Consider the following 25,298-nt stretch of genomic DNA (forward strand, 5'->3'; position numbering starts at 1 on the left):
AATACACTTTGGCAAAGGCAACTAGCAGGACTCCTGGGGCCAGGCTAAAGCCTCTGCAGATTATGTATCACTGCCACATGTCAGTTCATACAGAACTGTGCATTAGGGTATAATTTTAATAAATTAAACTTCTCTCCCTATCTGTGTAAGGCGACTTCAGGGTCCAAATGTTTTAATCCACAGCCCCTCACAGGTGCCACACAGGTAGGGTTGCTGTTGTCATGACAGAACTCATCACCAATCTCTCAGGATTTTCTCAGTTCCTTTCAAAAGACCCAGTTTATGGCCCTGTACCTCAGCGGGCACTTGGTGCTCCCGGGGGTCTGACCGGGAGCCCCCCATCCTGTCACTGCCCGGGCTGCGGCCGCCACCGGCATGGCGGCCCTCAAGCCGACGCCACACTCAATATGTCGGCAGCAAAGCCCCTCCCCTCGCTGCCCTCAACATGGCCGGCACAGGAAGTGGGACCGGAAGCGCTGCGGCACTGGCGGAAGCGGGTGCGCAGGAAGCGGCTGCCGGGGTTAACCCTCCCCCTGCAGCCACAATAACAGGGCGGCGCTGAGCGCAGGTAAGGAGTCGCGGGCTGGCCGCGGGGCTGGCCGGCGGCTCCCTGTGAGCTGGGGGCTACAGCCCCTTATCCGCTGGCGATGGGTGGGCCCGGTGCGGCGGAGCGGTGCCGCTGTCTCCGTTCACCAGCTGGGGCTGTGTCCAGCACGTCGGCCTTGGTGTGGCCCGGCCTGGGGCTGGTGGGAGCCGTTCTCCGGTGTGACAGGTCCTGAGGAAAGCTGCTGTCCTTCCCGCTGCTGCCGCGAGAAGGGGAGCCCTGAGACACCGCGTTAGGGGTGGCTGCCGCCCATGGTTCACCCCCTCTCTCCCCGCTGAGGGAACGGCGCCGTTTGGGCTGGTGCAGCGAAGGCGGCTGTGGGGAAACCTGCTTTTATATCGCTTATCCAGCAAAAATAAACTTGTTCTTTTTCTTGTTGTTTTTGCTCCTCTAGGTTGTAAGGAAACACCCCTTAAATTGGCGCCTGCCAGGCAGCTTCTAGCTGTTTTCTCCCCGTTTTGCGCTAAAGCAGTCCTTTCTGAAGGCCTCCCCGAGAGGTTTTAACCTTTTTAAAGTCGGTGTAGTAGTTACTTACCATTGAGCTGTTTCATACATATACTTGTGAATTGAGTGTGAGAGAGCAAAACTCTGTTTTGTCAGCTTTAGAAAATACCTGAAGGGTTTTTTTTTTAGCTTGGGTTTTGGTTTTTTTTCGTTGCTGTTGCTGGTTTTTAATGGGGTCAGCTTCCTAATGTAGAATGAGATTCTAAAGCTGCAGACGTTAGCTGAAAATAGTATCATCTGTTTTCTGGAAACTGCTGCCTCATAAGAGACTAGGTCATTCTTTTTCCCTGTTACTTCGTGGCAGGAGCCAAACTAAGTTACAGTGCAAACTCAGGGGGTAGATTGTGCCTGTTACATTGAAGTCTTACAGGATTCTTTCAGTCTTTTTCTGTATATACTGGTCAGTCTGTTAATATCTTTCTTTCTCTTACCTTCTATCACAGTTGTTTTAATGCCATTCTTTAGATGCTGCTGTATTGTCCTCCATCATGTGTCTGCATCAGCCTAGATTTTTTTTACGTGGTATCCTGCTCTCTGTTCAAATTAAGTCAGGTGACATTCACTGGGACTCTGTGTAATACTAGTTTTCATCGGAATCCAATCTCATGAGTAGTTTGAAGTCAATTTTTGGCTCCGTGAGGTTGAACAACATTACAGTGCAGTATTATGAGCATACTGACCCCTTCCGCTATGTACCAGTAGGAAGGGTAGTGTGTGTATGGGCCGCACGCTCAGTGTCTTTAGCTTTGGCTGGAGATGTCCCAGCCAGTTCAGAAGAGCAGAGACATGTTTCATGCTATTCATGGGTAGAAGGTGCTAATTTCGGTTTTTAATATCACCATTTAAAAATAAAGTTAATTATGACATCATACAGTTGTTAATTTAAAATGCCTATGCAAATGTGTAAAAGTGCAGGTTTTTCAATAATTAGATCACAGTGAGGCTACCAGTATTTCAAATTTTATGCCAGCATAGAAATCCTGTATGTTTTCTTTTTCATTTTCATGAGGTACTTTGTTTTAATTCTCGGTTGCCACTTTCATGTGATGTGAAGCAAACACTGTGATATTCTTACATCACAGTGAATGCCTTAACAGAAGCATCTCTGTTAAGTTTTCCAAAATTGGTCTTTTTTAAAGTTCTTTCTCCATTGAATTTTATTATTCAACCTGCTAAACAGGTTTACTGCATTAATGATGCTTTACCTGACTTACTCGAAAGCATTCCTTAGCTAAAAAGCAGCAGTGAAGCCATTTCTCTTGCTGTTCATATGCATGAGGTGTTAACTCAGTTATTTTAGTGTTAATATTAACTTTGTATTTATTTAGTTACTTCTTCCTTACTTCTTGTAATTGGTTTGTATGTTTTTATATGAAACATACGATTGTTATTTCAGTACTTCTTTGCCTATATTGTGTGCTGCAGGAACAATGTAGACATGAGCACAGTAAAGAGGAGAGGATATCCTGCACATTGTTGCTGAGGCAAGGTCTTTCAGTTTTTCTGGGGCTTTGATCTTTAACTAAGTGACCTGAATATTTTATTTGGTGTTTGGACCTCTAAGAAGAGCTGGTTTGAGCATCTTTAATAGGGAATTTTATTTTATTTTTTGTGAATGATTGGTAGAAGCCCATTTTTTATGAAAGGAAAATTATATGTTTTTCGGCCAAACAGAAACTTTGAGCTTTCTTTTTCACTAGAATGTCTTGTTGGTATTTGCTTGGTAACCTTTGTAGTCTCTGCATGGCTTTTCTGTGATTTGTCTTGATCACAGGGTGGTATCTCTGAAGACATTTTATTCATATAAAAGAATTGATCTTTGATTAAACCTCTTGTGATTTTCCTCTGTCAGTTTCCCTTAGCTTAGAAGGACTCTCTAGTTTATCTAATCATTGTCAGCTTATGTCTGAGACCTTGTGCTAGGAAAACTGACTTGCTGGAAGAATTTTTCTTTTTGTTATTTAATTTGTCTGTCCTGTGTCTTGTCTGTTGGCACATTTTGCTGTTTTGTTGTTTTTTTTTTTCAGCAAACAGAACTTAACTGGTGTTTCCTCCTCTTACTTTCTGTTCTTTTCTCTTTCAGTAGCACTGAATGTATGTAACATTGTAAATATTTCCTTTCATCAGAAACCATTGCAAATATGGGTCCCCGACGGAAAAATGTGAAGCCATGCTCAGTGAACAGGGAAGGCTCTGAGTCTACCAAAGCTGATGAGCCAAAAGATTACATGAACCAACTCTCTCATGAGGTGCTTTGTCACATCTTTAGGTGAGTGGCTTGTCAGATGTCAATTTACTGTTTATTATTATATTGTTTTCTACTTTTTCCCATTCTTACCTGTATTGATGCTTGTATCACATAGTAGTCAGAGAGTTCAGATGTACCATGAGTGAACTGGTGGATAAAAACTGGATAAAAATGGGTGATAAATGTTTATTTCAGTCCCAGAATTAATTTGGATGCTTAGAAAATTAATTTTTATGGATGATAGAACAAAGAAGAAATAAATTATTTAACTCTGTTCACCAGTGTGTGGTAACAAGTGCTTAAATATCCATTTCAGTGCAGAAATGTATCTCAGGTAGTACATAGTTGAGGTGCAAGATTTGAAATTGTTTCATCTGCTTTATACTGTGCAGAAGGGAACTTGAATGAACATACAGTCTTCCCTACAGCACAGTCCTCCAAGGTGTTCACTCATCTTACTATATTCAAAACAATGCCATACGGACAGATTCTTTAAAAACAGTAGCTCTAAATGTTTGCAAATTGAGCATGCTAGTATGTACGAGAAAATTAAAGTACCTTTAATTAAAGCATGTAGAAACTATTGTGGCAAAAGGTTTGGTCACCGGTATTTATTAGAGAACTAAAGCATCTCTCCATTTTAATATTATACTTGTACCTCAGGTACTTATATTCAATGTCAAAAATTGAAATTCTGCTAAGCAAAATTTCATGCTTTATTAAAGTTCAGTCTGACAGTTCTGTCTGAGTTAATATTATCAAGTTAGAAATAGATGAATTTGTATAGTCATGCTTGGGATGTTCTTTAGTTTGGAAAAAATTAAAAAGGATCCATCTTTGATAAATCAGAGGGGTATTTTTTCCTCTCCCAAAGGTACCTTCCCTTGCAGGATATCATGTGCATGGAATGCCTGTCCCGGAAGCTGAAGGAAGCAGTCACTCTTTATCTGCGAGTAGTGAAGGTTGTGGATCTATGTGCGGGCCGTTGGTGGGAATACATGCCCACTGGTGAGTAATACACTCACTCAGGATACAACATTAAAATGGTATTGATCAAAACCGCCTGTGCTGTACTGCCATTTATAATGATGTCTGCAGGGTGAATTTTCAAGAGCAGTAAAAGGACTTAGCTGTTTAATTCCTTTTGACTTTTATGAGATTTGGGTGGCCTCCTTGAGTAAGTGGTTTGGAAAACTCCTCTGGGCATGTGTGTGTTTATGTGTGTGTGTATATATATTGGATATTGCTGTAGCAGAAACAGGGTTTTTCTGTAGCAATCTGTAAATACCGTCTGTGTTTGTCTGATTATTGTAAGGGAGTTTATCCAAGGGTTAATCCAAGAAGAGGCTGTTTGCATGCAGGCAGGAAAAAATACAATGGAATGAGAGAGCAACTCATCCGCCAACACTTAACAATGTAAGAATAAATAAGTTTTGATGTGACACCTCAAGCCAACTTCAAATCAATAGATAAATTTGACAACCTAGGTCAACTATGTGGTATTAGGATTTCTGTTGGATTTAATCTACACTGCTGGGATTCGTTGGGGGTGAGAGCTGAAATGAGTGAATTCTGAAAGTCAGTGGACCTGCACAGTTAGATTTGTTAAGGCTGATATCAGGTAGGTGGTTAGACCTAACCTAAGATAGCTGTAAATAAGGTAACTTACTAGTTTAAAATCCTGTTTGTGTTGTTTTATGGTAGAATGAAATGCTTTGCTTTAAGAAACGGTGCTGTTTCTTTGAGAACTGTGAGCTGTGGTGAATAATGATGAGCTGCACATAGATGAGCCAGCTGAGCATTTTTGAGCCATATAGTTGATAAATGGCACACCAGGAAAGACAGAGACAAAAGCCTGACAATTTGCAGAGGTGCTTCATCTGAGAAGGGAGAAAGTATAGTTAACCCTGCAGCCATGTAACTCCAGTGAAGGAAACATATAGCAAGCCTGCAAAGCTCAAGCCAGAAGAGTATCTTTCAACATTGTACAATTTATACTACCATGTAAAGAGAACAGTGTATTTGGCTTTCCCTTTACAGCTAGGTGTCTGCTGTCACACAAATGGCAAATCTGTTGCTGTCATCTTAGGTTTCACTGATTCCAGTTTCCTAACGCTGCTGAAGAAGATGCCAGACATTGAACAACTTTATGGTCTTCATCCCAGGTATCTTGAAAGACGCAGAGTCCGTGGCCATGAAGCTTTCAGCATTCCTGGAGTTTTAGAGGCTTTGCAGGCCTGTCCAAATCTGCTGGTGAGTGGTTAGACTTGAGAGAGAACCTCCTTCAGCAGTTGAGGTGAGGCATGTTAACAGAGCAGAAGAAATGTGACAGGGACTCATTGCTTACAGGGCTTTGTGTTCAAACCTGGGCTTTGTATTCAGATCAGGCTGTGCAGAGTAGCAATTAATTGTGACCATATTTGCAAGTGAGTACTATTTTCAGTTGTACCAGTGGGAATCACAGGTGCTGTTAAGTGCAGAAATAAAACTGATTCCTCTGCTTTTAAAAAGACAAGACTTGCTGCAAATTCAAAGTGAAATAACACACTGCATTAGGTATGGTGTGTTATTGAGATGTTTACATGGTTAAGAGGATGTTGTTTTCTTGAACTGGTGTTAGAGCATTTGCTTTGCTTCCTTTTATCCAGGGTGTTGAGACCTCTCATTTAGAGCTGGTGGAAGCTATTTGGACATACATGCCACAAGTTCACATTTTAGGGAAGTTTCGTAATCGTAATGGTGCTTTTCCAATTCCTCCTGAGAACAAGCTGAAAATTCCTATAGGAGCTAAAATTCAGACTTTGCACTTAGTAGGTGAGTGTGGTAATGGTGAAGTAGTTGGCTTCAACACAGGGGGATTTAGCGGCTTTGAAACTCTGCCAGATTGTAATTATTTTTTAAGAGACGGAATTTGGCACATAGCATTTTAAAAGTATTAGTTGCTATATACATGATAACAGATCCACAGGGCAAAATTTAGAAAAGCTGTTTTGACAGACTGAGGTGTTTCAAATGTTTACAGCTTTTCTCATAAGCCACAGGCTTCCTTTTGAAAGCCATAATGTAAATCCAGAGAAATTGATCCTGGAGTTCCTAGTTTAAAGCTTGTTTGAATTGTTTGTTTTGTTTATGTTTATTTACAGGGGTGAATGTCCCTGAGATTCCTTGTATCCCAATGCTGAGGCACCTTTATTTGAAGTGGGTGAGGCTCACTAAACCACAGCCTTTTAAAGATTTCCTTTGTATCAGCTTACGTGCTTTTGTCATGAGGAACTGTGCTGGTAAGAGGGATTCACACATGGAGGGGATGTTTTAACATGCAGGAGATGTAATTCTGTTAAAGTGTGTAGGACCCAACTGTAAATGGAAATGCTAGAATGCAAGATTCTGAAAACAGTCAGTTACATTCATGGTGTTGGGTAGAAATGTGTACCTTTCCTGTATGTTATTTGGTGCTGTGTAGTTCTGTTGACCTCCTGACCTAGATGGATATATGTGGAAATTTTTTAATTCTCTAATATGATACACTGGTTTGTTCTATGTAGGACCCACAAATTCTCTGAAGTATGTTCCTCTAGTGACAGGCCTGGCATCTGCTCGAAATTTGGAGCATTTAGAGCTGGTTCGTGTTCCATTTCTTGGAGGACTTATCCAGCATGTGGTAGAAGATAGCTGGAGATCAGGTATGAAACTTCCTATCCCTCATGCTTCCAACAAATGAATAAAAATATTAGCAAATACTGGAGATATGTGAAGCTTAGCTTTTTTGTCTGTAGCATATCATTTCTTGATCATTATTTTAAAAGTATCAAGTTTGGAACTATGGTTATGGTGCTAAATATATCTCTGTATTGAGTATCATTTTGATCTTTTAAGTGCAGTTAACCCTTGATTTATGAGCTTCCAGCTGCATGTGTTGGTGAATCAAGCTAGCAGGATGGGAAGGGAGTTGGATGCAAAGGTGTTTCTGTTGATTTCCAGAAAAAAGATGCATTATGTTAATTCACTTGTTAACAGTGGTGGAAATGTATAAGGCTTAAAGTTTGATCTGTGACTGAAGTGAAAGAATGTTTTGGGTTGTTTTCATTTGTCAGGTGGTTTTAGGAATTTGCACACTATAGTTCTGGGAGCTTGCAAGAATGCACTTGAAGTGGATCTTGGCTACCTCATCATAACTGCTGCACGAAGGTATGGGCCATCAGATCTTTCTTTTCCTGCTTCTCCTTTTTCAAAATAAGTATCTTAGTAACGAAGTTCAAGAACATGAAGCAGGAGAACCACCTTCAAAAATTAAAAGAATACGCATTTACACTTTACATAACATATTCCTTGGTTAAAATAACTGGAGTTATGTCTGTTTCAGAATCTCTCTGTGTCATAATCTGCTGCTTTAGATTGATACCTGAAAAGTGCAATGCTGCTATTCTCACAATATTGCTCTGTAGCTGACAAATACTGCCACAGAGATAGAACAAATATTCTCATAATTCCGCCATCATTGAAAGAATGTTTACATTTTATTATGAGAGGGCGTCTACTTGAGTGGTTTCTATAGCAATTGTGTTTTGGCATCCCTTTTAATAGGAGCAATTCTTAATTGCATTCAGGTTGCATGAAGTGCGGATCCAGCCTTCCTTGACCAAAGACGGTGTTTTTTCTGCTTTGAAGATGGCTGAACTGGAATTTCCACAGTTTGAAACTCTTCATTTAGGATATGTAGATGAGTTTTTACTACAGTGTATGTATTTTTTTATGTATATAAATTATTTGGCAAATATAAGGATTAAATAAGTGGGTGTGTTTTCAGTCATTTTCTATGAGTGATTGAAGAGAACATTAAAATATCCATGTTGAGGCTGCTGATCTCATACAGCCTCAGAATATGTTTTTCTTCACTTCCTGAAATCAAGTGGGGAAAGGCTCAGCTTTATTGAACTATTGAAGTAATAACCTGATCCATTTTGCAAAATTGGACTAAATAGGGAGTTAGAAAGTCATGCTATAAAAGGCAAGTTTCTGAAATTCACTGCTGTTTGCTACTATCTTTTCCATAGGTAAAATGACCAATGGAGACTTAGTGAAGTATGGCTTGGCAGATGTGGTTGAAAATCCGGGGATTATTACAGATATTGGTATGAAGGCTGTAAATGAAGTTTTTTCTTGCATCAAGTATCTGGTCATTTACAACTGCCCACATCTACATAACCCAAATAATTGGATCACAGGTATTGCACACCTTTAAAATTTTGGAGATATTATATGAATTGCTGTGACGCTTAAACAGGATTATTCTGCTCATAGTACTGCGTGTTCTGTGTCTTAGTAAATGCAGTAGATCATGCTTGGTTTGAAACCATAGTGATGCTGATAACATTCAGAATGGCGATACAAAAGATGTCTACCCTAAAAAGGGTATAGTGAAAACTTGAGATAGGAATCCTTCAGGAAATGCATTTCTTCTCTTCTGCAGATCATTCAAGGTGGACCCGACTGGTTGACCTCACCCTGGTGCGATGCCATGCAATAAAGCTGGATTCTTTTAGTCAGTTCATTGAGTTATTACCAAGCTTAGAATTTATTTCTCTGGACCAGATGTTCCGTGAACCTCCTAAGGTGAGTCAGGGAATGGTTTTGCTTTTATTGTTGCCAGCTCACTGGAAATATGGTGAGTTCCAGTTGTTATGCATTCTGTTAAAAGTTGTCATTAACTAAATAGCTTGGTAAATAAACTACTTTGGTTTGCAGTTGCTGTTGTCATGATATGTTAGGGAGAATGATGCTGCTTCTACAGATGGGAGCAGCGGCATTTCCTGTGACCAGGAAATAAGACTGGCATTGATTCTGTGTTTCTGTTGAGGTCTCTGCTGCTACTTCATTTTGCTGCTGCTTTTTTATGATTTTTTTTTCACACTTTGGGATTTGTTTACAATGCTAAGAGGTTTTTAAGATTTTGTAGTGGTGAATTTGGGGTACTGTTCTCCTTTTGGAGTCCTTTCAGGGCTTAGGAATTTTATTTCTTCATGTTGTCCCCTCTCCCACACCGTAAGACAAATCTCTGTATCAGCTGTTGTAACATAATGAAAACTGCTGACATAAAAACCTGCTTTCTTTGATCATTAATTCTATCTCGAGGCTACTGTGTTCTGGGAAGACTATGTAATCTGCTATTTGTATTGATGTAATATGATTTCATAGCAAATGAAATATCATTTAATAAAGTAAGATTATATGCTTTGTGGAGTTCCCTTTTATTAGGAGCTTAACGTAGTGTAAGTTTTCTGGGTTGCCCAACTTAAAATAGACCTCTGCAGTGAAGAGCATAAGGAAGGATTAGGGACAGTTTCCCTGTTCTTCACGTGCATATTATTCTGCTATCCTGGATACTAATGACAAAATGCTTTTTCTGTGGGCATTAGGATATCTTGCTGAGATAATGTGTCTGTGTTTTCAAGTCTTAATAGTTCCTGTTTGCTTTCAGGGTTGTGCTCGTGTGGGCCTAAGTGCAGGCACAGGAATTGGTGTCTCATCTGCCCTCGTCAGCAATCAAAACTCTAACAATGACAATGACAACAACAACAACCACCAGAATAACAATAATCCAAACATCCACCACAACAATCACCAACACCCAAATGATCAGAATGAGGAGAATGAACTGCGGCAAGATGGTCAAGTGGAAGAGCAGCAGATTGCAGCTGAGGGTAATTTCTGATCTCTGGATCCTTTGTAGGAAGTGATTTTATTTGCATTGCCACTTAAGTTAGGGTCCTAGAGAAGACAGGAATATACATTGAAAGCTTGTGGCATTTTCAGTTCCTAGTATGTAACTAACCTTTTTCTGAGGGCTGTCTGCACATCTGATACCTGTGAGTTAAAAGCTGGTTTTGTACTGTATCTAATAGTTGTTATGGACACATTACAATTCAATGATATGTGTCAGTACAAATATTAGCAATGTAGAGTTCAATGTGATACTCATCTGTGGGAGTGTGGAGTGTTTTCTAGGCTCCTCTGATGAGAGCTGGGAGTACATCACAGTGTCAGATGGTACGTTTTTAAACTTCCTCAGCAAAGGCAGAAGTTATCCAGGTTATACAACTTACTGCAGTAGAACAAGACTTCTGATGAGGAGTTGAAAATTTGGGAAAAGTAAACCCCAAAAATGAGGATGGGGCCTTGGCTAGAGAGATACAAAACAAATCTTATGAGAGGCTGTGCAACCTAGAGAGTCTCTGAAGCAGTCAAGGCAGCTGTTTCTTACTTCTTGATTCTGTGACTCTCTGTGGGTACTGGTTGAATTCCTCCTATGCTTATGAGCTCTGTTCATTCTGTTTCCTCTTCTTGACCTCACTTGAATCTTTTCAGCACTGAATGAGATGGAGGAGGTGGCACAGGAAGAAGGGATGGCTGCTGGGCCAGGTCCGAGTGAGCTCCCAATTCACAGTCAGGCTGTTGTTCCTATGGAGATTGATGAAGAGCAAGCAGGTAACTCTGAGTTTGGAAAAAAACTACCTTTTGGAATCCTCTTCTTGAGAAGGGTTAAACTTTTCAGCATAAGTCTGGTTTTGGTTGGTTTTCTTTAGCTGGGTTGTCTGGTGTGTTTGCAGTAATGCTGCTAACACAGCTTACTGCTGTGAAGAAATCTGCTCTGTTCTAAAGCCTGTTTTACATTCTCCAGTTTTCTTTTACATATAGAGTAAAATATCTTGTTCTTCAAAGTGTTATTTTGTGCCCAGTATAATAGAAAACTCAGAAGGGCTGAATGAGCTCATCATGTTCCTGTGTTGGTGTTAATGGCCTGACTTATTTCACTGCAGCATGTGGATTTTTTTTTTGCCTTTTTTTTTCCCTCTGAGCCAGAACAACTTGTTCCAGTGTTAATTAATTTGCATTAGTGACACACATTAATGACATAGGGAAGTCTTGATTCCTTTTATAGTCACTATTTGCTGGACAGCGTAATTTTCTAGTAATTAGCCAGCAACATGAAGTGACACATGCATAAGCTGGATCTGTTCTCTTTGTCACAGTAACTCCTGAAAAGGTTATGTAACTTCATTTCTGGTGTTATTCACTGGCAGATACATCATAGTGATGGGCTAATGCCTTTGTTTAGTAGCCAAGAGAGGTAACTAAAAAAGCACATTTATACTGAAGCTTGATAGTTCATGCTTTTTCTTCCCACTGCTCGTCGTGGGATTTAGAAGGATAATTGCAGATGTTCTGACCGACATTTCTGCCTTTGTGGTGGAGGTTTCAGGGACTGCTTGTAATACGTGGTTGTGCTGTTACTCATGCTATTGTGGAAGAACCTTTAAACTGTTCAAGCAGAGAAACATTACAGAAAACCACTGGTTTGTCTTACATTGTGACACTCTTCCAAACTAGGACACTTTAATGCTGAAATGTAGTGTTTTGCTCTTATCTTTGGATTTTAATGAGGGAGCTACAGGATGGGTGGCTAGATTCAATCAGTTTAATCTTTTGTCATTTTTTCAAACACTTCTGAAAAGTTCTTCAGCCCTTTATCCAGCTTGGCTTATTTTTACATGAACTGTTGGCATTTTTCTACTGTTTTCAGGACCAAGTGGCATTCAGCCTGTTGTAAAAGCAGCACCTATTACAGTCCATGATTCAGACAGTGAGGACGAGGAAGAAAACATAGGGAATTCAAGAGCTTGCATCTCTAACAGCATTGCACAGAATTACTCTGATGGAGAAGAGAAAAGCAGAGATCAAGTGGAAACTAGAGAAACTTCAGGTGTGGAACAGATGGGTTCCTGGGCACTGTTAAGCAATATTTATTCTTAAGCGTCTATTTTTCCATCTTGTTCTTTTTTATTTCTAGCTTTGTCACAGGCGTGCTTGTTTATTTGCCCCCTACTCTTTTCTTCCTGTTACAAATCTAGAACGAAGGTGTAAGGACACATATCTCAGCTCCAATCACATACTTGCTATACAGAAACACAAAAATGGTGGTGCTGCAGTGATTTGCATGCAGAAACCTGCAGCTTCTCTTTTGGATTTCCAAGTGCACAGAATTTATCCTATCTGTGAAGCCAAATTTGCAGCTATGTTGTCCGATTCATCTGTCAAAGCACTGCTGTTGAAACAAAATGCTACCACTGAAGCAAATGCTTGAGAGTTGTAAGCTGACTTTTGGTTTGTGGTAGCCCTGGGGGAGTGTCCTGAAGGGGAAACTTTAAGATCAACTTTGCTTTGATGGAAGCTTTGAGGGTTAGTTAGGATTCTCGAGCTGATGTTCAGTACTGTAGCCTTCACTTCTGTACAGCCCTGACTATTACAGTGCTTGTATACATTATTACTAGTAATAGTAATATATATATTATTATGACTCATTCAGAGGCCTAGAACTTCATGGTAGTATGACAACTATAAAGAGACACAGAAAAAGACATTTCCTGTCTTTTGAGTGTTTGCTATAAGCTGCACATCTGTGACATTAAGTCTGAGTCCTGGGTCCAGTGCCATATGACATATGCCCTTTCCAGCAACAGAGATGACATGCTATTTCTTGTAGTTTGTATTCTAAATAAAGTAGTTTTGTACATATGCAAGATAGGAGGAGGCTGAACTGTGATCTATAAGTAGTTGACAGATGAAGTACATATACTATTAAGCCTTAATGAACATTTAATTAGCTAAGCAGTTAACATAGATATCCTATATTGTGTAGGACTGAGAAATATACTGATCTGGCTTAAGTTTTGCAAAGCCTAGGATATATCAAAGCTATAATGTATCAAGTATCTTCCTATTGTAACTAGCAATCTCCCTACACATCAGTCCCCCTGTCATTTTAGTGCATTTCAACAAGAGTGGTAGTTTTCACCTTGAAATCTGTAGAGTGCTGTGCTTATAGCATAGATGTCAGTTTTGGTTTAAGGGTTGAAATAACCTGTTATTGGAGACGATTTGCATAAATATTTGTAGTGCCAATAAAGTCTTTTTCAGGCTTGGTTTAGTGTAATTAGCTGAGAGGTTTAAGACAGCAGACGTTAAGTTCCAGTTGTGATTTGTACACTGTTCACTATGGGTTTTTTATTCATCTGTAAACTGAGACCACTGTTACCTATTGGCGCCACTTTCCATACCCAGGAGGGGGAGCTAAGGATTGTTACTGAAAGCATAAACTTTAGGCCTAGCTATGTTTAATTCCTCAGATTTATTCCTCATATTTAAGAAAACGGAAGCCTATAAGCAGCGTGTTCTTCATATTTTTGTGCTTTAGCCTTTTCTTAACCAGTTAGCTGCTTTGTGGAAAATATTAAGTCACTCTGGCAAACATACATCTCATTTACTGACAAACACCCTAGCACATCACTGCAAAAATAGCTAAAAGATACTACAGATATCCAGCAACTGTGTAGGGATACTATTACTTCCCATAACATGTGAATAGATAGCAGCATGGTGTGATAAGATTTGTCATTGGCCTCTAGGCAGCCTTCTGTTTTAAGTAGTGTATAACGGAGTAACATTCAGCATTTATTTCAGCTGTGGTTTAGGTTGTCTCATTGCTCTCTCTTGCTTAACCCTTACAGTGAGTGGTAAAGGCAAGACACCCCTGCGGAAGAGATGTAGTGCCAGCCAAGTGGGCCAGACAAAGCAGTTACATACTGAGGAGAGCAGCTGTGAAAAAGGTTGTCAAGTAACAAGTGAGCAGATTAAAGCAGACATGAAAGCAGCAAGTGACATGCCTGAAAGGAACAAAAGCAAAGATTCTCACCCAGTTTGCAGTAATGCTACAGGATCAACGGTAGCATCCAGCTCCTGCAGTGCTGTTTCTCCTAGCCCTGACTCTGCACAGACAGCTAGTAGCCACTCTGCAGACACCAGTCCCGCAACTGGAGATGAGTCCCGGCAGTGTGCCTGCTCACCTTGTAAAAGTGAAGAATCCAGCGACAGAGAGACTGAGGAGAACTATGTTTGTTCCAGGTGTACCTGCTACAAGCCACGGGATGCACAACAGAGGACTAGAAGGTGTTGCGATGGGGAATGCCCATCCACAAGTGGAATTTGCAGGAATGGACCAAACAGCACTGGATCAGATTTTGCACTTAGGACTCTGCCAAACTGCAGGCCTCTGGGAGAGACAAGTGATGAGAGGACTAGTGGGAGTGCCTGTGAGACTGCTGCTGAGGGGGAGAGCACAGGCTCACAGCAAAGGAGCTGTGAGATGGAGTATAAAGAAGAGTACCCTCGCCGACCACTAACAAGAGCTAGAAGCAGGCTGTCCCATGTCCCTCTGGTGTCGGAGTCAGGTATGACCTATATGTATGTATTAATTTCTGTGTACACTACTGTGCTGGCATAAGACAGTATTGAACAGCTGCATCAGCCGCAGATAATACTGAAGTTTAACATGAAGTTTATTAATTTATAATTTTAAACTAAGTGGTTTGTCAAAGGGTTGGAATGTTGATGGAACAGAAATGACTGGCCACTGCCATAGCTAGGTGAAATAACAGATCTCTGTAAAATAACAGAGTGCCAGTGACTTTTTTCCCCATGGAAGTATCTGTGTGTGTGTTATCCATACATGCTAAACAGTGTTTGATTTGCTCGTTTGGAAACCAAATGCAACTTCTTTTGACAGCTTCTCTCTTCCTGTGAAGGCTGTTATTCATTGAAACATAAGACTGTCTCCCTCATTAAAATTCTCCCTTTTAAAGGAAGAAGACAGCAGGTACGCTCAGATGTTAGCAAAAAGGCAAAAGTTTATAACTGATACTTTATCAACCATTGAAGAAGGCCATGATTATAATTGAGCTAAGCTTGTGCAGCTGCACATTGGCTTCTGCTTCCAAGTGTATAAGGCATTATGATCAAACTTGTTGAAGATTGTCTTTTTATTAAATAGGTTTATGCTTCACATCATGTAAACCGAAGAAAACGAGAAAATAAAACCAAAATCCTGAAGGGCTGAAATGAAGCCAGAAATGTTGGGAGAAAAGAATAGATGTGAGAGAAGAACTTGCTGTTTCTTCCACACATACTTTCCAAAATAATCATCTTAGTCTTGCATAGCCCGCTTTATAATTTCCTCATATATCCAGGATTTTTCCCTGAAAATATCTGGCAAGTAAAATGAAACAGAAAAGTGAAATGTGCTAGTTGGAGAACTGTGTGCACTAGAGGTAAAAAAGATTGATAGGAAGTTCATATCTCTGTTGAGATGGAATGATTCAAACCCAGTACGTCCTAGTATTATTCCAGTTTATCTTAATATTTCCAGGTGTTAGTGAAATCTAAATCACCTAGAATATTGTTCTGTAGCAAGATGCATCTCAGACTGAGGAACTGATCCTACTATTAAATTTAAAATGTTTGTTTTCTACCTTGCTCCATTTTTGACTAGTAATTAGTGTACAAAAATCAAAATAATATTTCCTCTCTATCATCATCCATTGCCAAAACATGAAGTGAAGTCAGTCAGATCTAAGTATTAAATTAGGGTATCTTTCTGAAAGTATCTCTGTTTTCATGTTTCAGTTATTAGTCAGGAAAAAGATCTGTTCTGCTCGTGGAGAAAAATTTGTCAGTATTTTCTATATTTAGCCTAGTCAACTGTTTTCCCAGCTCCATACAATTATGTGTATGTCTTGCGCACTTATTTTCCTCTTCAAAGCACCAGGTACTAGCTGATGCTTGAGGCAGAATATGAGACTTGATTTGTCATTTTTATCTTTTAAATCTGTGTTTAATACATAGGGCAGTGAGGCTTCTTCTACCTGGCTGTTACAGTGCTTTTCTTCGCAAGCATAGTACATAAACTCATTACAGTATAACCTGAAAGTGCTCTGTTACAGAGTTGGAAATGTTTCTCACATAAATTGTTTAAAAATGCACCTTGAGCATTTTCTATTATTGTAGCATAAACGGCATTGTGCTTTTCAGTTCCTGTAACAAACCTATGTTTGATAGGAGTATTTTTTTTTTCCTTCTTAAATTATTTACTCATATTAAACAGTGGAATAAGTCAAATATTAAAGAGAGTTAAATTTTAAAAGCATTATCACCCCAGACTGACTGAAAGATGACTGAAGTGTGTCATTTTGATTAGTACTTTAGTAAAGATGTGAGCCACTCTTTCTCTTGTAAAAAATGTGGGGTTTTTTAACTTGATTCAGTTTACATTTTGTAGGGAAGCAAGCTTTTCGCATTATAAAAAGTCTAATGTGGTAAACTTTTCTGTGAAGATTTCTTTACCTTAGGCTGCACCTTGAGCAATTCAACACAAAATTGGAAAGTTAAGGAAGTATTTCACTATGTAGATACTCTAGGAACTGTCAGAAAAATTCCCTGTGGACGATTCATGGGTGCCACAAGTTGAGTACTTTGGTGTTATATCTTTTAACCTGTGGATTCCCTAAAGCAATAGCCTGAATTCTGGAGCTCATGGGCTCAATGAATGCCACAAGTTAATTAATAGTTTGCATGTATTGGTGGAATTTGATGATCTTAGGAAAAGAGGTATTTTTTTAAATGTTAATGGTAGTATAGCATGGCGTAGCTCATATATAGTCTCTAATATTTCGCACTTATATCTTGATTGTGGATCTTTGAACATGCCGTGTATTTTAACAAAAAAGTCAAAAGAAGATTAATTTTAATAAAATATGTTCTTGATATAGTAAAATCAAGAATTTAGTCAAATCAAGATTTAGTAAATCAAGAATGTATTTCTGTGATGTTAATCACAGAAAATCAATTCTAGGGCAGTTTTTTCTCTATAGGAAGTAAGCGTGGTCATCTGTCATAATTTCTTTTCAAAGCTTTATCTTTTAAATCAAGGTGGAACTTGATGTCACTGGTGCATGAAATGGAGCAAGAAGCAGTTCGGGATCATCAAAGAATTTTATACCTGGGCATCCTTTGCAATATTGGGAAGAACTTAGTGATGGTCATAAAGAGCAGGCTTTTAAGTAGTTTGAGATTATTTCTAATATTTAGAACATTACTTTAAAATGTAATTTAAAGATATTTCAGTTCTTATATTTATCAAGGATATTCTCTGTGCTGAAGAGAGCCAAGTGTAACCTAACAGTTCATCTTCTTTTCTTGGCTCCACATCTGTCTGCGATGTTGAGCTTAAAGGTTCAGCATTCCTGTGTTTTCATCTGTAAGGAGCCCACCCCCTGTGCCCAAATTATTTAGTATGTATGATTCAGAGCAACAAACGTGAAAGTGTTTTTTGTGCAAGGAAGTGAGTTATTTTCCATACTCAGGTATTTTGGCTCCTTATGTAAGAAACAGGTTTTGTTATTGGACATTTGCAGCTAGGGAGTGCCTCTGTTGTTATCCTGAAATGGATACAAAGGAAAGATTTTTCTGCTTTTCTGTTCCCAGAGGTGGCTAAGCCAAAGCCGCGGCAAACCACAAAGCGGAAAAGGACAGCTGACAAGTCCACAAGTACAAGTGACCCGGTTATTGAAGATGATCATGTTCAAGTAAGGTCTTTTTCTTTACTTGCTACAGGTTTATTAGCTGGGGATGCCAATGAACAGTGATGTAATTATGCAAGCTTGTCTTCTGTGTAGAGCCAGATGGGTTATAAATGATGTTGCTGCTCTCTTTGGTCCTAACCACACACAGGAAATTTCTCTGTGAGGTGCAGCAATACAGTGACTGGCCCAAGGAGAACAAAGTATATGTTAAAGCTAAACTTGAAGTTTGGTCAGATGCTCCCGGCTATAGTGTTGCAAGAGGTCCTGCCTTCCCCCAGTGTTCTTGATGAGAAGGGGAAAAAAAAATGTATTCTCTGGCATTTGTTTTTGAAATGACAGCACAGGCTACTGCTGTTAAAGGAACCATAGGATATGTAATTACCTCTGGACATAGCAACTCAGCTGTTACTCTGCAGACTGGAGGTTCTCTTATTATATAAGTAACATGAGTTAACTCTTCTGGAGTGAAGTTCAGTCATGGAAGAAAAAATTGCAGGGTCTGGCTTCACAATATACCCAAGGCTTATATTCTGGCAGAGCATGAGATTGCTTCAGAGGGTGACTCTGAACATCAAATTTTACTTCTCTTCTGAGCTGTGCTGTAGAGGAACCTGCCTGTGTTTGTATTCTTGTCTTTGTCCAGTGAAGAACTTAACCTCACTGATAGAAGATAGCTTTTGTGAAATGTGTCCCATAATGCTTTTCTGGTTACTAGGATGCATTACAGCTTTTGTAGTTAGAATAAAAGATATTTTGGGATATGTGGTTTTTCTTCAAATATGTGATTTTGAGAGAGCAGCCTTGTGGGGTGGTTTGTGGGTTGGGTGTTCTTGTGCTTGATTAGAATCCTGTTAATAGCCTTTTCCAGCTGGCAGTATGTTAGTTTTCCTTTTATTTTCACCCTGACATAGATTTTTTTTTTTTAATTATTATTTTATTTCTTTTCACCAGGTTCTGACTTTGAAATCCAAAAACCTTGTTGGAATCACCTTGACCAATTGTGGCATAACAGATTTGGTACTGAAAGACTGCCCTAAAATGATGTTCATACATGGTATGTAATTAATGTCATGCATCCCTCCTCCATCCGGCATTATTAGAAATTTCTGCAAGAATTAAAGTCAGTCCACTGCTTATTTTATATTCATCAGTTGCATTGCTATGTGTCAGACTGATGCTTATAATGACAAATATTACTGCTTCTCAGTTTGGTTGCCTCTTTCCCTGTAAGTTGTAACAAGTTTAATAAAGATTAACATCTGAAAATCAACAAATGAATTTATGTGACAGGAAGATGGGATGTTTATTGAAGAGTGATAATTGAATAATTGGAAGTTGATTAAATGAACTTGATACCTTGCCTTTAATCTCATTTCTTCCTACTTCCATGGATTTATTTATTTATTTTTTTTTTAGCTGACATGATGATACTTTCCTCCTTGACAGGATAAAAATCTGTTTTCAATTATGGCGCTTAGGCTGTACTAGATTCACATGCCAGGGTGTGTGTGTGACTAGTCCTGTATTGCAGCATTGGATCATTTATTGTTTTCTGCAACATCTACATTAAATAATATTTTTTCTTCTGAAATGAGGTATCTCTACATAGCAGGGAATGAAGAAATCATTTCTTTATTCCAGAATAAAGAACACACTTCTCAGAAACTTCTGAGAATAAAGAGCTTCTCAGAACACACATTAATTTTGAATTGAGTTTTTATTACATGAGCAGCATTGATAGAAAGGAAATAGCTTGATTTTATGTTCTGTGGCTTCACAATACTCTCTATTTGGTCTGATTTTTGAAGTCTGTGGTTTTCGATTGTGGCAAGCCACAGAGCGTTTCAGGGGCCTTTATGAATTGAGCTAAAGTCTGGAAAAGGTCATTGTTAGATTAAATTTGACACAGCCTTCTAAAAGGACTTTTCTTGCAAGTTCACAAATAAAAAGTTTAATCATAATGTGGAAGAAATGGACAGCTAATCTGTTTCTTCAATACACTGAAGTTGCCAGCTAGCCAAACTACTTCAGTAACTGTCTGTTAGTTACATTACTTGTTTGCCTTCAAACCAGTTGGCTCCTAAGGTTCATTTCTTTTAATAATTTTGTTTGTCGATTTATAGCTACCCGGTGCCGTGTATTGAAACACTTAAAAGTAGAAAATGCACCAGTTGTCAATCGGTTTGACTATGCCCAGTGCAAGAAGTTAAACATGGATCAGGTACTAGATCAGATTCTCAGGATGCCACCAGAAAGAAACCGGATCATTTATCTTCGTCCAATGCAGCAGGTACACAGCCAGCTTTCATTTAATTGTGAACAGACCTGAAGTTCTGCCTGTATTCTTTTACCACTTTTGGCTTCATGTGTTTTTCAATAACCCACAAAATGTAAATGTTACAATAACAGAACTCTGAGAAACTTGTTTATTAAAACTTTAGCCTATCAAGGCTTTTATTGCAGAATGCGGTACCTGGATGATACTGAATGTTAAGACTTAATGCTACTCTTTCCAATATTCGTTTGCATTAGAAGATCCTGTAAAAAACTGATGCATTGAATTCATTCCAAACTGAATAACTAAAAGTAACTGTAAGAACTTAGATGTGCTAAGTCAGCTTGAAGTTATTTGTAAGCAGAAGCACGACATAGGTATTTGGAATCTTTAACTATGTCCTGTTAGATTTAGTAACAGCAATTACTGTTTTGAATACTGCTTTGCTGCAAGCCGCATCGTCTTCTGATGCTAAACAGTGTTGCAAAGACAGTTGTGTTACTGGGAGCCACCCTTTCCTCCCCCAGACTGTGTAGGAGATGTAAACACTGACGCCTAGTGAGTTGTTGAGGTCATTTGACAAGTAATTAAGAGAGTTTAACTTAAGATCTGGAATGTTGGGGTTTTTTTACTTTATCACTTCAGCCAGAGCATTCTGTATTATACTCTGATGCTGCTTCCCTCATGCTGAGAAATTCTTCTGGCTTGGTTTACCTGACCAGTGAGGGAGGGATGATTTGATATAAAATCAGCTTTTCTTTGAAACTAAACCTCTTGCTTTAGCTCTTAGAAATGCCAGAAACAAATTCTAAGAAAGTGAATGTAGTTTAGACCATTATTATAGAATCCCAAACTTGTTTGGGTTGGAAGGGACCTTAAGGCTCATCTGGTTCCAACCCCCTGCCCCAAGTAGGGACACCTTCCACTAGACCAGATTGCTCAAAGCCCTGTCCAACCTGGACTTGAACACTTCTAGGGATGGGGTAGCCACAGCTTCTCTGGGCAGCCTCACCACCCTCACAGGGAAGAAATTCCTAGTATCTAATCAAAATCTCCCCTCAGTCAGCTTAAGTCCATCCTCCCTTGTCCTCTCCATACAGGTCCTTGTCAAAAGCCCCTCTCTAGCCTTCTTGTTGGCCCATTTAGGCACTGGAAGCTGCTCTAAAATCTCCCCAGAGCCTTCTCTTCTGCAGCTCAACCAGCCCAGCTCTCTCAGCCCGTCTCCAGAGCAGAGGTGCTCCAGCCCTTGGAGCATCTCTGTGGCATCCTCTGGACTCAGTTGAGCATGTCCACGTCCCTCTTGTGTTGGGGGCTGCAACAAAAATACGGAGTTTTATAAAAGTTTACTTACATACTGGAGTTGAAAAATGCATCAGAAAATAGATATTTCCCATCAAATTCAACTACTTGAAGATTCATTGGCAAAGCTGCTCTCAGAAAGTTTTACTCTGCTTAGTCATGTATTTAGTTGTGTGTGCTGTTAAAATTCCTTTCATTGGACATGTTCCCTCAGAAGTTGGGGGGTTTGATAGGTGTCTGCTCTTGACTTTAAAATCACATCTTTTTTGTTTCTCTTTGTTACGAGTCTGTTTGCTGCCCTTCACAGGTTGACACGCTGACTCTGGAGCACAAGATATTTAGTGGCCCTTACCCATACCACATCTGCATAATTCATGAATTCAGTAACCCACCTAATGTACGCAATAAGGTGCGCATTCGGAGCTGGATGGACACAATAGCAAATATCAACCAGTGAGTAGCTGCCCTTCAGTAACTTTACAAAAGAGGCATTTAATGCTGAATCAGATTCAGCAGCTCCAGCTTCAGTCAAGCAGTAGACTTGGCTGTATTTTGTTAGCCAAATAAAAACCCAGTTTGTTGTTGAATTCTAGATGGTGCATTGTAGAATTTCAATGCCAGTCCACGTTTTGTATTAGGTACATCTTAAATAAACCTAACCATGCAAAAATACCGTCGAATTCTCTGATTTGGTTCAATCCAGCAGTGATGCAGTTAAACATTGAACTAGTCAGGATGGCTGAAGGGTATCTTCAAGCGTGAAAACAAGTTTCTTTTATTAAAAAAAAAGAGAAAAACTGATTTACTCCAAGAAGGAAGGTTTGTTTCTGGGGAAGATGATTGTTTAGTTGCAGCTGTGTTGGATTGTTCCTTACAGGTAGAAAGCTATGCCTAAAAGGTAGCTTAATTCTCGTGTAAACCTTACATACTCTCTATGCTTACTCCCAAAAGCAAAGGGACTGCATACGGAGTTTGTGTAAGGGTCTTAGAGGAGTGTTTTTGTGGATTCAGGCTCATTAAAGGAAAGGTTGTGTAACAGGATTTCTCATTTGGTTTCTTTCCCTCCTGCCTTCACATTTCCTATCCCTACTGTCTGTAATCTCTTCTTCCTCTCCAGAGAGCTTATTAAATATGAGTTCTTCCCTGAAGCTACACGAACTGATGAAGACCTGAAGAAATACACTAAGTACCCTTGGGGACGAGATATTTACACTCTAGAAGGTGAGTGTTTATAGAGACCTGGAAGCTGATGATCAGTTTCTTGCTAACATGAATAATAACTATTATGAAGAAAGTGGAGGACCTTTTGAGGAATTGAAGTGAGGAAGTGCTTTTCCTTCATTACAGTCACCAATTTATGAAAATTAGTGAAGTTTACTTTGTGAAGAGCTCTGATGCTGCAGGAGTGACGTTGTCCTCTTCGTATCCTCATCCTGTCTTCTAGGCATTGTGGATGGTGCCCCTTACTCCATGATTACTGATTTCCCATGGTTAAGATCACTGAGAACAGCAGAGCCGAACAGCTATGCTAGATATGACTTTGAGGATGATGAGAGAAGTGAGTAATCTTTTTTTGGATGTGTTCAAAGAACTTTAACGTGTTGCTTGGTCCTAATGTATTCTTTTGTTTTTCAGTTTTCTAATTCTTATGACCTATCTGGTGCTTAGCCTGAAAATGTGATGGGTTTGTCAAATCCAGAAGAATGTGTGCATTTAAAACACACACGAGGCTAATGTGATGTGTAGTCCTGTGGAGTTTTCTGGCATTAAAGGTTAGCTGGACTACAGCCTCTGGCTTTACTTTGGGAAAGGTTGTTATGATGGGCTGAAGAGAGTCCAGCAAAGAGAACTGGGATTCAGAAACTCGTGAGAAATGAGGGAAGAACTCTGGCAACAGAAATGATACGGGTTTAGGATAGATACACTTTCTTTCTATTTTGGAGCTTGTCTTACTATATTATAGTGGGCAGTTCCTAGGACTCAATGAAGAACCTTGCTTGATAGCAGGGAAAAATATGTTCTTCCACGACTTTAGTTAGGAAAATCTTGGAAACTCCTTCATTAGAGGTATTTTTAATTGACATAGTTTTGGCTCCTGTTTTTAGCTCCAGTTCAAGGGAATGAAGCTCAAGAGAGTGAGGAAGAAGTCTTTTTTGGCTATATGTTTCTCTGTTCTTTTGTTTGTGTTTTTTGTTTCTTTGTCTTGTTTTTATTTAATTTGGAACTGATTCATAGACTTAATTTGAAACTTACCTGAAACATAGACTTTATTTGAAACTGATTCATAGACTCAGTATGTGGTCTGAGTTATAAAAAAATGGATCTGTTTGATTTAAAAGAATAAATAGTTTAAATATGATGCTAAAGCCATAAAGAAAAAAAAGACTGTTGCTTTATCTTAATTCTTCTTGTTTATAAAACATTGAAGTGATCACTGAAAACCTGAAAGTACATTGGACTTATTTCAGAGGGAAGGCTTTGTTACACACTGGGGTTTCCTTCACTCGCAGGCATATGGACTTTGTGTACATTAGATCAGTATTGGAGCTATCAAAAAGTTTAAATATGGGGGATGCAGAATTCCTTTTCTGCTTGAATAATACTTCTTAAATGTAGTTGCTCAATGGAAGATTTTCCTCTTTGCTTTGTTTTCCAAGACTCATCTCATTTAATGCAAAACAGACTTGCTTATGAATTTTGTTACAGGAGATATTCTAGTTCTTATTCTTATGTGCCTTCCACAGCTACAATTTATGCACCCCGAAGGAAAGGACAGCTGTCTGCAGACATCTGCATGGAAACAATAGGAGAAGAGATCTCAGAGCTGCGACAGATGAAAAAAGGTGTATTCCAGCGTGTGGTGGCCATCTTCATCCATTACTGTGATGTCAATGGTGAACCAGTAGAGGATGATTACATTTGAGTGGATCCTCTCCTTACTCTGTCATCATGTCTCAAAATTCTGATTGGCACTGCTGGCCAAGAAAGCAGGTGGATTCCTTCCAAATGCAAAGCATTTTCATGAAACACTTATTTTGCAGTTGCTCTCACACAGTTTGGAAAAGAGTATGTAGTAAATGTATAATGAAAAGTAAAAATTGTATACTAAGATTTGTACATAGAAGAAACAGAAACTTCCTAATACCGAGACTTTATTTCATATGTTTATACAATTTAATTTAAATTTCATTTTAATGAAGGCCAATAATTAGAAACAGGGAAGAATATTTGAATTTTTCAGCCCATACAATTCACAAGAGTATTTTTTGTTTTCTTACAAACACAGTCCCATTTGCTGTGTTCAAAAGAATCATCAGAGTCTCTTTTAATCTGTGCCTTTTTCTTGAGCATTTAAGAGTTCAGTCTGAGTAAACCTGTTGAGCATAATCTTTGTGTCTTGTGTGCATTTTTCAAAGGGAAAGATTCTACAGCTGTTGCAAAGAAAGCCAAAATCAGGAAAAAGAAAAGAGTGAAGTTGATCTGTGGTAATTTCTACAGCTCATAAAAAACATTTTGGGGGAAAGAAAAAGCCCCACATTTAGTACCTTGGGAACAGAAGGTATGTTCCTAAAGCATTTTATTCCGTTAGGTTTTGTTTTAATAATGTATTTGATGCTGTAATGTGAAAAATAAGTTGCTAATTGTTGGTTCCACTCTCTTTACCATAAATCTACACACACTAACTGGCTGAAAGCCCCATTTTCCCTTAAGATAGGCAGGAAAAGGGACATGTAATTGCTCAGTTATAGCTGCGTCAGTACAGGAGCCATCTGACTCAACCAGTGAACTTTTGAGCTGATTCATGCACACTCATGAATGCAGATTTTTCCATACAGTCAGTAAATAGCTGCTGCTTTTTGCCCCTGACTAGTTTTTACTGTATATAGGAAGTGCCTC

At 39.1% G+C, this 25,298-nt stretch overlaps 1 protein-coding gene across 4 annotated transcripts; it reads left to right on the forward strand.

The window, feature by feature from the left end:
- Positions 1-290: 290 nt before the first annotated feature.
- On the forward strand, positions 291-24,788 carry FBXO38 (F-box protein 38). Of its 4 annotated transcripts, none has more exons than XM_062605337.1 (22): positions 291-568; positions 3,236-3,377; positions 4,231-4,364; positions 5,446-5,609; positions 6,005-6,170; positions 6,500-6,637; positions 6,902-7,039; positions 7,451-7,544; positions 7,964-8,094; positions 8,411-8,581; positions 8,827-8,969; positions 9,835-10,057; positions 10,722-10,841; positions 11,938-12,117; positions 13,922-14,641; positions 17,730-17,830; positions 18,779-18,881; positions 19,951-20,117; positions 21,709-21,854; positions 22,519-22,622; positions 22,846-22,959; positions 24,146-24,788. In XM_062605337.1, the coding sequence occupies exons 2-22, from the start codon at positions 3,250-3,252 to the stop codon at positions 24,322-24,324; spliced, it is 3,564 nt and encodes a 1,187-aa protein (XP_062461321.1). In that variant the 5' UTR covers positions 291-568; positions 3,236-3,249; the 3' UTR covers positions 24,325-24,788. The 4 variants fall into 4 exon arrangements, with proteins under 4 accessions (XP_062461321.1, XP_062461322.1, XP_062461324.1 ...); XM_062605338.1 differs by lacking the exon at positions 291-568 and adding an exon at positions 2,568-2,592; XM_062605339.1 differs by lacking the exons at positions 291-568; positions 3,236-3,377 and having other exon boundaries at positions 4,235-4,364; positions 5,522-5,609.
- The last annotated feature ends 510 nt before the right edge of the window (positions 24,789-25,298 follow it).

Source organism: Pezoporus occidentalis, unplaced genomic scaffold (assembly GCF_034315485.1).
Source record: "Pezoporus occidentalis ecotype Australia unplaced genomic scaffold, CSIRO_AGI_Poc_V1 ctg91, whole genome shotgun sequence".
NCBI classification, from domain to species: domain Eukaryota; kingdom Metazoa; phylum Chordata; class Aves; order Psittaciformes; family Psittacidae; genus Pezoporus; species Pezoporus occidentalis.

Bases quoted from the DNA above. Each gene is read 5' to 3' on its own strand.
- FBXO38 (XM_062605337.1), top strand. From the start codon at position 3,250: ATGGGTCCCCGACGGAAAAATGTGAAGCCATGCTCAGTGAACAGGGAA. The intron at 6,171-6,499 runs GTGAGTGTGGTA...GTTTATTTACAG, and splicing joins TCAGACTTTGCACTTAGTAG to GGGTGAATGTCCCTGAGATT. The intron at 7,545-7,963 runs GTATGGGCCATC...AATTGCATTCAG, and splicing joins ATCATAACTGCTGCACGAAG to GTTGCATGAAGTGCGGATCC.